The sequence below is a fragment of the Lolium rigidum genome, chromosome 6 (genome assembly GCF_022539505.1).
Source record: "Lolium rigidum isolate FL_2022 chromosome 6, APGP_CSIRO_Lrig_0.1, whole genome shotgun sequence".
Lineage (NCBI taxonomy): Eukaryota > Viridiplantae > Streptophyta > Magnoliopsida > Poales > Poaceae > Lolium > Lolium rigidum.
Window position 1 is genome coordinate 118,520,923 of NC_061513.1, and position 14,563 is coordinate 118,535,485.

The following is a 14,563-nucleotide window of genomic DNA, read 5'->3' on the forward strand; positions in this document are numbered from 1 at the left end:
CGACACGTAGGGTGCTTTTCAGCCTTGAGCGTGCTTGGTGTTTCGGCCACCGCGTCCAATATTTATCCGAACGGGGGCTCCACGGCAAATGAAAGAAACGATCGCATTCATAAGGTACGTACGATCTCGACCGGTCTGATGGTGCAGCGCACACACGTCATCGCAAGACAAACGCGTTGCTATTGCCACACCCAAGTGATAGCGCTCCGGATTCCGTGTGCTTCCCAGCTGAGGACCAAACAGTACAGGAATGGCAGGGGAGCTGGGGACGCGTGTGACGCCGGTCCGCTTCCCATCAAACGTCCTGGTTAATTAATCTGGATCAAGCCTGGCGTAATCTTGCTACACTTTTAAATTGAGATTTCACTGTTATGTAATCAGAGTCTCGTCAGAACTGCTGAGGTGCTTTAGATAATGAGATAGAACTTTCAAAGAACTTGAGCACCTAATTTTCAACTCGTATATTCTCTATCGAGACTGCAGATCGACGTGTGTGTGTGGCACCTTCGTCCACCTCCCACCAATGATCGTACTAATGATTACTACTATACATATAGTGAATTAGTTATCGGATGGAAGAAAGATCTTGGAGATGGAAAAAAACAGATACTCCATCCGTTTTTAACTATTGTTGTAGTATTATTTAAACTAGAATCACAACAAGAATTATGGAACGGAGGGAGTATAATTAAACCTCTTGCTTGTATGACCAAAAAATTGAAGCTTCATATCGAGCAGTGAGAGAAAATGCTACTATATCTCATTTATAATACTTATCGCTGAAATGAGTAAATATAAGGGAATTGGTGTTTTAGCTCACAGGTGCATATGAACCTATTATAAAGAATACATAGAAAAACAAATATTAAAAATTCCGGAAAAAAATTAGCATGTACATCCAAACATTATATGTTCTCACACAAGCTTTTAGGAAAAAAAATATTTTATGTCTCCTATGTAAAAAAGAAAAAAATGAACTATGAATAGTTATGTTGGAGCATCAAAATATATCTTTTTACACGAGATAGAAAATATTATTTCTTTTCGAAAACTTGTGAGCGAACATATAATGTGTGTGTATGCATGCGGATTCTTTTTCTTATTTTTTGATATTTTGAAATATGTTTTTAAACAATGGCTTCATATGCATCCGTTAGCTGAATTGGATTTCTGGTGAATATACACACTAAAATGTGTCTTTTTTTCAAGAACCCGCGGGAAATCTGCCAGTCATTTCATTATGCTATTTTTATGTAGGCCCGGTGGATCAGCCTTTGTTTGACCTTGACCCCGTAGGCCGTGAGCCGTGATCCGGCTCCTGCCTGCCTCCTCCTTCACGCGGCTGCTGCCGTACGTGGGAAGCTACGCGGCAAGGCGCCACAACGCCTATTTAAACGAGCTACCCCAGCACAGGATAAGACGCTAAACCAAAAAAGATCTACAACGAGCTTCCATCCAAGTCCTCGAGTGAAATACGTGCGCGATCGAGTACGAGGCTGCGCAGCATGTCGACGGTGGAGGATGAGCTGTCCGAGCGCGAGGTGCTGTGGCCGGAGGCTCGCCACGGCGCTCCGGCGAGCGCGCCGGGGCTCTCGTCCTCGTCCATGGCTCCGGAACTCTCCAGGAGCCGCCTGCCGTCTTCAGCGGGCTACTGCTCTCGGCCGGTGGACATTCCCGGGGCCGCACGGCTGCCCCGTGGACGTGCCGGTGCCGACCTGGCCGACGACGACGATGAAGAAGAAGATGAGGCCGACGACGGCTGCGGCGGCGCCATGGTGCCGCCGCACCTGATGGTGTCGCGGAGGCGGTCGGACGGGGAGGCGGCGGTTGCGTTCTCGCTGCGGTCGGGGCCCGGGAGGGCGCGCCGGGACCTCAGCCACCTGCGCCACTCCGTGCTACGGATGACCGGCTTCATCGAAGGATGACGAGGAGGATGACCAGTCGTTTGTGCATATGTGCCAGACTAGTCGCCACTCGTCTTCTCGGCCACGTTGGTCAAACAATTTTGTTCTTATCATCTTCCCCCTTGGTTAAAATCAAATTAGTCTTCCACTTGTTGAAGGAAATTTCTTCGTGGCTTGCGCTTCATGTGGCCAGCCACTGCTGAGTTTAGGATTTTCAGCATCATGGAACTAGCAATGTTTGTATGTGCTTCTTCAAATGAAAATGCTATTGTCTGGACAAGTTCCCGTTGCTATTGCCTGTGGGCACCAGATTTTGACCATTTTATAGTGGGCAAAAATGTGTGCTTGACCAAACAGGCAAATCTCACAATTTGAAGTGCCGAGTAAAACGTGCAATTTAGCAGGTAGACAATTCAAAATGCTCTAAATCTCATACTCCAAGTTTGTAATACTAGTTTGAAGTACTAACCAAAACGTGCAACTTAGAACAAGATATCCTTATGAAGGATTGTAAGTTTGTAACCCCTCTGTTTAATCAAAGTTCCTAATTCGCAAAAAAAGAGAATGTGATAAATTCAGAATAATCCAAATCCCCAACTCCCAAGCTCAAAAAATAAAAAAGCACAGGCATGTCGACTGGAAATATCCAATAGGTCACGGGAACTATCAGCAGTTAACGCGGAATATCCATTGCCCAGACGCAAGCACGAAAAGCAGCATATCTTCAGGTGGACAAACTCATCGAAAAGAGCCGTGTAACATTTGCTGTTCATGGTCTTCAACAAGTGAAGGAAAATCTTTATTCCCTGGCGCTAAACTTTCCAAGCCTGATACAAACTGAAACATTTCATGCAGCTTACAAGGGATGCAGGAGTAGAAAATATTGTCTAAGGTAACACAGCTTGAGGAATTTTTGGCCCAGAAAATCCCTGTGAAATCCAAATGAACCAACTGCGGAAATCACAGCGTCCTCATCGCCTTGATCCAATCAACCTCTAATCTAAAATCGCCTGGCCCAGTCTTAGCACCCGGAACGCCACCTTCTGCATTTAAAGAAAGGGACATTCCCACGACGCGAGAAGGATTCATTTCCAACTTTGCTTCGATCACATTTCCTTTCCATGTAGGTAAATAACTATCAAGAGGGATCTGGATGAAACGAATAGTGGTGTTTAATCATCTGAACAAATGTATATTGCCATTTGTGACTAGAAAAGGTTACCTTCAAGATTCGCCAATTATCCCGAGGTGCGTACACAAAAGCCTGCCATGAGTTATCTTCCTCTTGTCCAGGTGAATTTACCCAGTTCTCGGTGTATATCTGAATACAAAATTCAGATTATGGAACAGTATATCAACCGGACATCAAATATTCATTTTAATTTAGTCAGATACATACAGTAGATATGTAGCATCTTCCATCCCCTCTGACCTTCATTGCTATTGTATCATATGAATCAAGATCGATAAAACCATCAAACTGAAACAAGGACTCACATGAAGTCAGCAGAAGCTGCAAAATATTATCTACACACTGACAATGCTCAAAAATTAGAAATGCTTGTTATTTCGCGGACATCAAAGGAAATCTAAACTAAGCTTTGACCGAAGCCTAAGACACTGGATATAAATTGACCAACCAAGAAAGAACAATACAAGGCGAGCTAAGGGAAGCACAGCCGCTGAGGGTAATGCTCATCATTATGGTGGCTATTTAAAGACATTTTTTATAGTAAGTGGCCATTTTTTTTCAAATTTGAAAGCATTATTTTAGTTGAATTGTGATTCTCCACCAACTAGTCTATAGATACTCTAACACCAACTACATCCATCACTGCAGACAGAGCACTATACCTTCTTTGATCGCATTCCGCAGAAACCACTACGCCTGATCCTCCATGGTGATCCTTCAGACATATCCAAGGAGAGATTGCCAGAAAAGACACCTTCCCGAATGCACAAGTTGGTTAATTAGTTACAAAACTGTCAAGCCTAAAATTAATCTGACTATTCAGGAATACAGTCTATAGAAGCCATAAATAAATGGACTGTATGCTTTATATTCAATTGCAATAAACTAAATAGAAAAGACCGCAACTGATATTCCCTAATGAATAGGCTGGTACAGACAAATGGCATGGAAAAACACTAGAAGGTATTCCCTTCTTTTAGACAGCACGTAAGATTATTTCTTCTCATAAATTGTACTTAGCTGAAATTGCACAATAACACTTTTATCTTTTCTGTACTGGAAAATTTTAAATCATAATGTGAGCTTTACTTCAAAGGTTCGCCCAAGCTGGGAAAATTAAGCATGACAAAGACATGGTACCAGCTGCTGAAGTATCCCCACCAGAAACACCATCAGTAATCTCCAATGATGCAGATGATAAACCTGGATAACAAGTCTGTTCAATCATATTATCTCATAGATGCAAATACGAAGCTTGATAGTAGTTCCGACTACCAATTTAGAAAAAGTGTAAAGCAATGATCTATAAATTTAATACGGACGTCAAAAAGATAAATCATCTGTGGTAGAGATAATAGGCTATCAAAACTCAATCAGATGTAAGAAGATCATAAGCTAATAGGCTATCACTACACATTCTCAGTGTTTGGTTCATGAATAAAGGGGAAAAAAAAAGGAACCATTGGTGGTTGCCTGTTTGGAATGCAGAGTATTCAGAAGGAGGTTCAACTAATAACAGATAACATGCCACTATATGTATTTCTAATATTGTTAGAGAGGCAGGTAGATACCCATTTGGCTCAGTATGAAAAAAATTAAACTAGTATAATACATTGTATTAGTTATAACCCTCTGTGGTGAGCAAAAATGAAATAAACTGTAATGCCATATACTGTAGCACATATCCTTCGGAAGGACTATACACTACATGAGGAACATATACTGCAGCACATATCCTTTTGAATGATTATACAATACATGAGGAAGATTATTAGTACCACAGTACCAAACCTCAATAGCAAATCATATTATGATGTTCTCCAAAAGAAGAGAGCATTTCTTCAACTTTAAACATTTTCGTTCGAAACATAAGAGCATCAAGAACGACTGCCTAACATAATCAACTAAAAAGCGACTGGCCAGTTTTTAATATTCAGAAAATAAAAGTAAAAGAATAATCTTGGTCCCGGGCAGAAATGCTGAGTACAGCGATCTTCCATGAGTATCACAAAAGCACAAAATAGATCTACTGTGTCATATCAGCAATTGAGAGAAACAGGTGACACTGACAACGCATATTTACAGAAGGAGAAAAAACAAAGTGCTACATTACCTCCATACTCTGAATCCGAGTACAAGTGCCACTTCTTCACTTCATCTTTTGAATTAAAATTGAAGATGAATCTTTCACTTGGTGGAAATAAATCTTCTGAATTCCATACAACGGCTGCCAATTTGGTACATATAGGGAGAATATTAAAATATAGGCCCAAAATAATGTAGACACTTATTTTGGAAGTAGTCTCAAAATTCCGTCAAAGTTTTGGAAGTTCTAATTAGAGAAGGAAAACTTGGACCAATTTCCCCTTTTATAGAGAAATGTCATGAATTCCCTTATCATATCACACTGGTGTATGTTTGGAATGAAATTGAAATGCTGATTATACTCTGCTAGTTCTGAACTAATATTGGATTGATACCCATGGGGGTAATTCTCAGTGAATTCATTGGCAGGGAATAACTTATCGCACTAATATTTAGACTATTCTTACTCGAGCAAGGAAAGTCCTTCAAGCTTATGACTTTTTTTTTTGCGAATTCTTAAAGCTTATGACTAGCAAGAATGGGACCTATTCCTAGACTGACCTCTTCCAGTTAACATTTCACAGGGCACAAGTAGTTCAAGATTATCATGGACAAGACAACTGTGAGGAGCACTAAATGAAATGAACCAAACAGGATATAACAAGATTGGGTGTGTAGCAGGGAGTTACCTCGCTTGGTGGCGTTCACGGAAGCTTGCCACAGCGCCCGCAGTCTCGACATGGATAAAGCTCACTGCTCCGGTTTCGGGACAATACGTGCGTGTCTGAGGCAACGGGCGCGGTAGTCCAGCAGGCGGAGAGATCTAGGTAGCTGCAGCGGCGGCGAACAGTAGCCAGCGGTGTGGGAAAGGGATCGACAGGTCGGAGGACCTAGCGGTGCTACGGAAACTCTAGCAGGCGTGGAAGGGATGGTGGATGAACGGTGTTGGCCGCCTCGTGTCGCGGCGGCGGGGAGGCGATGCCACGACGGGGACGGCGATGCGAGGTGATTTCGATTCCTTTGGTTCTTCCGTGACGATGACTGTGTGTGAGATTGGGCTGCTGACCCATTTTCATGCACGGGCCAAAGTGATACCGGCCCATGTCAGCCCAAGAGTGTGTGTGAGACCAAGCTTTATACCTAACTAAAAAAAATTGAGAATTCTAAAAAAAAATAGAAATAATTGAGCTAAAAATGATTAATATAGTAAAAATAATATGTGTCTAAAAAAAGTATTAAAAATAATGTTCATTATTTCTTTTGTCCTGTGAGGTGGTCACTTTGCAACAAAGGGACATGCCGAGTGTGTTCGAGTAGGGGGTGGCACCAGGGGTCTTCGGGACCCTCTAATGTTTTGTGGTTGGGTATACCTTTTTTTAAATTTCAAATAGGGGTCTACCATCAATTTGGTGTTCCACGTATTTTATATCACGACCATCGGTGAAACCCATCAGTCCAAGTCCTACAAGTGTAGAAATGCCGAAAACCTACAATGGCATCGATACACACTTACAAGTAAGTAAACACGATTTATCCAACAATTCGTAAATATACTCATTGACTATAGGCCTATAACATCCCAACTATTGTGACCCGTTGACCCTGCACTAGGGCATAGGAGCACCTTCAAAAGCTCGGGGGAGTGTCGATAACCTGCAACCGCCAAGTACCTCGTTGTTCTAATGTGATTATTTATGTGACATTAATTTTTATAATTAATTGTACTTTTTTATATAATTTTTATTACTCCGTTATCTCAGTTCAATGGTCATGTACATATATTTAGGTCATAAATTTGTTCAGCGTAATTATATAGAATATAAAAAAATTGTGTTGTGCAATTTATATTATATATTGGTTAAATTGATGATATATAAATACACGCAAGCACCAATACGAACGGAGTAATCATTAAGAAAAACAAAAACCAAAAAAAATCCCTAACCGGCCGTCATGGAGCAGTCTCCCGTATAGTCCCCCGAGGCCTCAGTCTTCGCCGGCCGGGCCGGCGCAGCGACGCCATCAGTAGGGGCCAGGGGCCAGCGATCGGCGGGAGCACCGGAGTCCGGAGGCCGTACAGGTGGCAGGGGCCCCGAACCCGGCGACCGGCGGTGGCATTGGGCTGCAACGTGCAGACCCCAGCGATATGGAGTCCCCAAATCATCTCACGGTAGGGTTCTAAAATCTTAATCCTCGCTGGTTTCTTTTCCAATCTCTGAACTAGCAAATCAGCGATTGCTCTTCCAAGTTCCAATTATACTATTTATTGATTGATCTAGTTTGTAGCTGTACTGAATTTGTGGTGAGAAACTGAGAACACTGGCAGAGAGATGAAGATGTGCAGTGGTGATTTGAAGTCATTGTGGGAGAGAGCTTCAAAGAAAAAGAAGACTGGTTTCACCTCCACAACAAAAAAGTAATGTGTTGAAGTTGAATCTGGACCTCAAAATCAAAGCAATTCTTCTTCTGGTGAGCTCCACCTCCACACCAGAACAGTGCATTGGATTTAATTTTTTAATTTGAATACCCATTGTAAGTATCATGTGCCTGCCCATGACACGCGGCCAACCTGGATCACAACGAATGCATACCTACAATGCTACAAGTATCATCGTCGCCACTCCTTCTTTAGCAAGCAACTCCGACTTCACCGCAGACGGCCACAGATGATGGCACTGCACTGCAACGTGATGATGTCTTTTCTCGTACTGATTCGACTTGAATTTATTAATCTGTTGTTTAAGTAAATCAAAACATGTCATCTGAGACCTGGAAACTAAAACTTGTAAACTGAAAACTACATGAAATTTCCCATAGTAATCATCTCAAGTGCTATTTTGTATCCCGGCCTTCCTTTGTACCATGCACCTACATATATCCACAGGGCTGCAAATCGGACACTAGGGCTCTGAATTGTTTTCTTTGGTATACTTAGTGTATGACACCCAGAGACACCCCAGCTAAAAATGAGAAACACGTATGCTTTATGGGTATTTCTTTTGTCCACCTCATATGCAAGGTTGTTGCTTAGACTCAGTACATCCATTCCATATAGAAAACTTTGCCCTAAAATTTAGAAATTTCTAATGTAAGACTGAGACAATGTTAAATGGACGCATCATCTACGTTGACTTTTAGAAAGTACAGCTTCATTGTACCGGCTTGCACTTTCGTAGGAACACCTTTCTAGAGTTTATGAAAAAGCGCAAGCTCCATTTTCTTACTAAGTTAAAGTAGGAGTAGGAGTTTTCAGAGATAGACTTAGACACCACAAAACTCAGGTGACTTAGACAACAACAACAACCTTTTTCCAAGCAAGATGGGTAGGCTAGATATGAAACCCAGCAAACGTAAAAGGAAGCCAAAAAGCAAGAAGAAGATGAAAAAAAAGAGTAAACTAAGATTCCGGCACATGGATCGCTGATCTCCATGCAGTCCTGTCAAGAGCCAAGACTTTAGGTACATTCTAATCCCTCAAGTCTCTCTACCACCTCTGCCCAAGTCAATTTTGGTCGTCCTCTACCACTTCTAGTCTATCGCCCAAACCTAGCCTATCGTCCTCTACCTCCACTGGACATGCCCAAACCACCTTAGTCGGTGTTGGACAAGCTTCTCGTCGATCGGTGCCATCTCTAGCCTATTGCGAATAACCTTGTTCCTAATCCGGTCCTTTCTTATATGGCCGCACATCCATCGTAGCATGCGCATCTCCGCAACACTCAAATTTCTAAAACTCAGGTGACTTAGGATTAGCAGGTCTTGTTATTCCTGGTTCATTTGAGATTTTCTTCTTTCTAAATTTGAGGTATAAAAAAGTGAACTTAAAATTGAACGTTACGTTTCTCCACATTTAGATGGACCCAATTAAATCAACCAATGTTCCATACAGTCAGTTTATCATGTGGAGCCAAGAAAAGTTATCTCCTGGCCACTGATTACAAATTTCCAACTTTTGTTTTGTAACTAAAGAAAAAATATCTCAGCTATATATACACCATGAGTAGTTCCACTCAGTGGCATTGAACCAGCAAAGCCAGCCACGTTGAGGAGAGACTGAAGGCAGCACCTACTTCCCTCTCCTCATAAACCTAGCCCTGCACCCTGTTCTTGGACCTGATTATACTGTACTTCTCTCCTTTCCCGCTTAATTCTTCCTGTTCCAGTTACTGTCATTCGACTATGCCGCAGCCTCGTAGGAAGCTGTCTGACACGTTCAAGTGCCCGAGCCACAATTGCCGTAGCTCCGGGAACGCGATCTCCAGCCACGGCTTCCGCGGCCCGCTGAAATGCAGAACAGCGGAAAACTGCATCAGGTCAGGGTCTGGCATGCGCCAGCCGAGGTCCGGCAGGTGCCACAACGGCTCTATGGCTTGAACCCGGCTGTTGAATGCTATCAGTGCCGGTGGCAGCGATGCCATCTTCCATAGCCTGAACTCTGACTCCCGGTTCTGCAACCACGACAACACAAGAAATTAACAGTTGTTGTCGCTTGACAGTACTATGAAGTCTGTGGTTAGAAGTTCAGAGGAAGATCGAAGGACTTGCCTTTTGTAGCCATAGCTGATACGTTTCTGTAACGTTTGTTCTTCGCCAAACATCAAGGTCGATGATGTTGGCACCCCAAGACCACGCGCAGTGCAAACCGTCGAGGCCTAGCGACGACAGTGCAGGGTCAGAGAAGTTGAGGTGTTCGCCGAGAGCGCTTTCGATGCAGATCCCACCGTCTGCAGCGGGACGGTGCGCGCCAACCGCGCCCATGACGTTCCCGTCCAGGTCCTGCTCCCATAGCCCGGCCAAATCCTTGTGCACCACGACATCGTCGTCGAGTAGTATAATCCTCCGGAGCTCTGGGAAGAACTGCACAAACAAACGCATCAGGTGAATAAATCAACTGTGGCCAAGTCCGAGTAAATACTGCATGGATTTCTCCTCTAAGATTTACCTCTGGGAGATGGATCTTCAGATAGTTCAGTGGTGAAAACGTGCTTGGCTTTGATGCTTCGAGCCTTCTGACCTCCCTCTCTGCCGCTCCATCGTACAGCTGGTGGTAACCTAGCGAGCTCTTCTGGACCTCGTCAATCGTCCTCATGACAGAGGCAATGGCGTCACCATCGCGCCAGTCAAACTGGTGGAGGCCCTTGACCTCGACGATCGCCGGAGAAACCGGGTGCAGCGCGAACCACGAGTGCATCGGGACGTAGCTCTTCTTGTCGGTGACGACGTGGAACACCAGCCTCGAGGGGTCGGCCGAGCTGCTGACAGCTGAGGCCACGGCGACAGCGGCTGCGAGGATGTTGTCGGTCACGAGGGCGACGTGGAGGCGCGAGGTGTCGGTCAGGCGAGGGGCGTGCTGCGGCAGCGGCACGGGGGAGCGGGCCTCGGCGTTCACCGAGAACTCCTCGGCCAGCCGCAGGGCGAGGCAGTGTATGCTCTTGGGGATGCCGAGCGAAGCCAGTTGGCGGTTGAACAGAGCCTGGATTCTTGATGACTTAACCTTCCGGTCCATCTTCAGCAGCTGGTTCAAATCATTGCCAAAGTCAGATCAACGAGTATATACACAACTGGTGGATCGATTATTCTTCATTCAGGCTAGTGTATGAATGTTTCTCTTACGGAGCTGGAAGATGATTGTAGATGTCTTTTTACAAAGGATGTTAAATTTACTGTCAAATCCATGTATAATATGCTTAAGACACAGCAAGTTCATTGTTCCTATAAGGAATTCTGAAAAATTATAATTCCTTTGCCTGTTAAGCTTTCTCTTTGGCTAACTTTTAAGGGTAGTATTCTCACAAAGGATAACTTTAGTACATAGAGGCTTGAAAGGGGATGAAAGATATTTCGTTTGTTCCGAGAAAGAAACCATTGCACATATGTTTTCCCTATTGTGGCATTGCAAGATATATATGGAGCGTTATCTGTTGTGCTTTAGATTGTAAGACACATCCTAGGAAAGTAGATGAACTTTGTGATTGGGTTTTTTATCTTTTAAAGGAAATGGGGTAAGGCAGGTTACATCTTCTGGGATTGCTGCAGATTTGTGGGGTATATCCTGTTGCTTTGAGAACGTATATCCTGTTGATCCTAATAGTTTTGTGTTGGACACCTCTCAGTTATTTCTATCTTGGGCTGTTATGCAGAGGAAAAAGGTGCGAAGGCTTCAATGTTACGAACAACTACTGGCCGGTGGTGGCAACTGATTTCTACCACGGGAGTATAGGCTGGGCTCCAATGACTAGAAGAATAGAGTGAGAAAAATTCAGAAAAGTGAAACCTGTTGCTGTGGATCGACCAAACTCTAAAAATGTTATAAAAACTGATATCTAGCTGTTGTTAGTTAGTGGTTCTTTGACTTCATGGTTAACCTGGAACTCTAGTTTCTGTTGGTGGTATGTTTGTGTATTCTGGAGGTTTCTTTTAGACTCTGGGATAGTTGATAGGAGAATAGTTCCTGGTGCGCCTGAGAAGCTTCGAACTTCTGGAGAATCTCTGTTTGTTTCGCTGTTTATCAGCTTCTTTATTGAAGTTGGGAGCTTCGCTCCTTAAGTCGCAAAAAAAAAAATCGTTCTTCATTCATCTTTGCCATTGTTATGAAATTTCAGACAATTCAGAAAGATGCGTGCAGCAGCAGGTAGGACCAATACAAAAAAAAAAAGCATTTCGATGTCTGAACATTTCAGGTGCACAGACATATCAGAACCGTAATAACCGGTTTTGCGCGTTTGAAAAATCGAAGGATGTCCATGACCATGCAAAAGCACACCATAGCTCCATAATTTCTGTCAATTATCTAATTGACAGAGAGCGCAGAACAGGGACCATGATGATGGGGTCTTTCGGCGCAGAAAGCACTTGCTGAACTTAAGGTGCTAGTAACATGCAGGCATGATAATGCAAGAATGCTAAAGTTCAACCAAGAACGTAGAGGTAGAGAGAAGGTGGGATGCACTTATGCGTACCATGGCCATTATCTTGACCACGACGACTTCCATGTCAAGCCGATCATAGGTGGCCAGGATGGTGTCCATCTCCGCCATGAGGCTGTTCAAGGAGTCCGGCGCCGCTTCCACCACCACTGGATCTAGCAGGCTGGCTTCCCTTTGACTTCTCCTCCACTGCTTCATGAACTCCTGATCATTTTACTCGTTAGATTAGCAGTCGTTATTTCCTGAACCAGTGAGGAACGCAAAATAAGCAAATAAACATCATCGCCTTGATATATACTCTCTCGATCGGTTTCAAATCAATCCACTCGGCTTTGTCTAGATATGTATATACAGTCTAAAACTTGTCTAGCCTCGTTTCAAAAAAAAAAAAAAAAAAAAAAAAACTTGTCTAGATGCATGTGTTGTGTATGTGGATAAAATTAAGTCAATTGATTTTGAAGGGAAGGAATGTAATTACAAAAAACAACATTTTATTAAGAATGTAAGTAAGACCGTAACGAGCATCGTTGTGGGTATTTTAGACACGAAAACATGGATTGTACGCTCACGGACCACAAGGTCCCAACCCGTTGGAAAATCCAAGTAGCTCCAAACGCAAAAGGTCTGGTGGATGAGCATTTTCCACCCTGGATTGCAGGCCACCATCGCGTCATGCATGGGAAGAATCCTAGCGAGCAAGTCGCCTCACAAGAGTGTTGTTTCACGAGAAGAAAAAAATGACGAGCGAGGGTTTTTGTATCCGTAGCGGCTGGCAGCGCAATACCCCAAAGGCACCAACTGGTTGGGCCCGCTAGGCCGGAATAATGCAGGCAGGCAGGCTCGTACGAATCTAGTACCACTATGCATAATTCGTCCTCCTCGTCAAATTAGGCAGTTTTTCAGGTATGATTTGACTAGAAGGAGCCGCCAAGCCATGACCATTTTACGCCGTGGCTCAACTTTTGACAAACAAATCATCGGCGTTCAGCAGTGCTTTTTTTTTCTGTAGCTAAGATAAGAAGCGGCTGTGTTTGATTTCGGTTGGACCTGGTCTAGGATGACTCGGATGGTCAGAGACCGGTTAAACCTAACTAGCTTGACGAGCGGCGGCGGTGTTGGCTTTGGCATTTGCTGGCCATGTATAATTTCTAACTGGTTTGCTAGGTCTCAGCTACCTCAAAAAATAGTTGCAACCACAATGCAAAGTAAATAGATAACTGTAATTTTTTTGCGAGAAAAATGCAACAGCTACCTCAAAAAATAGTTGCAACTACAGTTGCACTTTTCTTAGTTGACCCAATTTTTAAACTCATATTATTGCTTAACGAATAAAAAACAAAAAAAAATTGTCATTTATTTTAAAAGACACAGCGCACTGGAGAACATGCAGCATTGAATACTGCTTGTAGCTAGCTCAACTGCAACTGGTGCGTCAACCGCCAAGGTGCAGGTGCGGCAGTCCAAAGTACAGTGCCCGGATCAGGCCGAGCTAGCGGCCCACCTGCCAGCGGGACGGGCGCGGCCACGTGGTACCGATTGGGCGCAGCGACGTGGTGCCGACCTGGCCTCGCGCGCGCGGCCCTGACACAGCAACATTCCCATTCCCGTGAGGGGCGGTTTACTGGCAGTGGCAGCGAGCAGACTGAAGCGCGTGAGAATCTCCGTGCGGATCCACCAGCCATTTTTTGCCAGCAGAGGTAAAAGATGCCAAAACTCAAACAGAAAGCCCGGCGTAAGTCTCACGCGGCCTAGTAAGTTTTGACGCTCGCGCGCGACACGATCGGCACGGCTACACGGGCCTAACGCACTAGGAGGGGCTAGCCAGTTTGGCCGAACTCACCTCCGTCGGGTCGTCGCCGCCGTAGAGCCAGTCCCCGAGCCCCGCCCTCCAGCCCAAGCACCCTGAAGCATCATGGCATGTATGAAGATTAAACACGGAGATAATGGACTGTACGTGTTTAAAGAAACGGCGAGCTTGGTTAGCTACCGGTGGCTGAGGGGCAGAGGGAGGCGCCGGTCTCGACGGCGAGGAGCGCGGCGCGGAAGAGCAGCAGGCCGGCCAGGAGCCCCGTCACCACAGCCGAACGGCACCCGCGCCGCGCCGCCTGCGCCTGCGCCTGCTGCGGCGCCTTATTCGGCTTGGTCAGGCCGCCGTCGTCGGCCACCGCCGCCGCGGCGGTGATGTAGAGCCTCATTGCCTGTAGTCGCCCTCGCCGACGCGGCGCTGCTCATGAACGAGTGAAGCCCGGAGTGAGGGTGAAAGAGCGGCGCGTGGCGCGGAGGGGAGTTATAGGCATCAGCGGGACGAGCTAGCTAGTGCTAGCTAGTGCTAGACTGCTAGTGGGAGAGGCGCGCGCGTATGTGGAGAAAGGGAAGGAAACTGTGGAGCAGCGCAGCGCGGGAGGGGCGTGGCGAATGGAATGGGAAGAGGGAGATGGGATCTGTGTGCAGGGCTG

The 14,563-nt window shown here is 45.0% G+C and overlaps 3 protein-coding genes across 3 annotated transcripts; 1 reads left to right on the forward strand and 2 right to left on the reverse strand.

Annotated features, from left to right (window-relative positions):
* Window positions 1-1,439: 1,439 nt before the first annotated feature.
* Window positions 1,440-2,184, forward strand: LOC124667051. Its single transcript, XM_047204384.1, has one exon. It carries the CDS (start codon window positions 1,506-1,508, stop codon window positions 1,923-1,925), a length of 420 nt encoding a protein of 139 aa, XP_047060340.1. The 5' UTR covers window positions 1,440-1,505; the 3' UTR covers window positions 1,926-2,184.
* Window positions 2,185-2,627: 443 nt separating this feature from the next.
* LOC124661463 (probable complex I intermediate-associated protein 30) lies at window positions 2,628-6,175 on the reverse strand. Its single transcript, XM_047199318.1, has 7 exons — window positions 5,871-6,175; window positions 5,210-5,323; window positions 4,237-4,299; window positions 3,759-3,850; window positions 3,304-3,384; window positions 3,127-3,225; window positions 2,628-3,053 (listed from the first exon to the last, which is right to left on the reverse strand). Exons 1-7 carry the CDS (start codon window positions 5,920-5,922, stop codon window positions 2,865-2,867), a joined length of 690 nt encoding a protein of 229 aa, XP_047055274.1. The 5' UTR covers window positions 5,923-6,175; the 3' UTR covers window positions 2,628-2,864.
* A 2,840-nt stretch (window positions 6,176-9,015) lies between these two features.
* Window positions 9,016-14,302, reverse strand: LOC124667809 (probable galacturonosyltransferase 15). Its single transcript, XM_047205053.1, has 6 exons — window positions 14,095-14,302; window positions 13,948-14,009; window positions 12,141-12,311; window positions 10,124-10,696; window positions 9,727-10,038; window positions 9,016-9,629 (listed from the first exon to the last, which is right to left on the reverse strand). Exons 1-6 carry the CDS (start codon window positions 14,300-14,302, stop codon window positions 9,351-9,353), a joined length of 1,605 nt encoding a protein of 534 aa, XP_047061009.1. The 3' UTR covers window positions 9,016-9,350.
* Between the last annotated feature and the right edge of the window lie 261 nt (window positions 14,303-14,563).

What these genes read in the sequence shown, in the direction of transcription:
- LOC124667051 (XM_047204384.1), top strand. Translation starts at nt 1,506, where the DNA reads ATGTCGACGGTGGAGGATGAGCTGTCCGAGCGCGAGGTGCTGTGGCCG.
- LOC124661463 (XM_047199318.1), bottom strand. Translation starts at nt 5,922, where the DNA reads ATGTCGAGACTGCGGGCGCTGTGGCAAGCTTCCGTGAACGCCACCAAG. An exon ending in CTCGGATTCAGAGTATGGAG is followed by an intron (nt 4,300 to 5,209) that starts GTAATGTAGCAC and finishes CTTGTTATCCAG; the next exon opens with GTTTATCATCTGCATCATTG. An exon ending in TGGGGATACTTCAGCAGCTG is followed by an intron (nt 3,851 to 4,236) that starts GTACCATGTCTT and finishes GCATTCGGGAAG; the next exon opens with GTGTCTTTTCTGGCAATCTC.
- LOC124667809 (XM_047205053.1), bottom strand. Translation starts at nt 14,302, where the DNA reads ATGAGGCTCTACATCACCGCCGCGGCGGCGGTGGCCGACGACGGCGGC. An exon ending in CCTCTGCCCCTCAGCCACCG is followed by an intron (nt 14,010 to 14,094) that starts GTAGCTAACCAA and finishes ATGATGCTTCAG; the next exon opens with GGTGCTTGGGCTGGAGGGCG. An exon ending in TGAAGATCCATCTCCCAGAG is followed by an intron (nt 10,039 to 10,123) that starts GTAAATCTTAGA and finishes TTGTTTGTGCAG; the next exon opens with TTCTTCCCAGAGCTCCGGAG.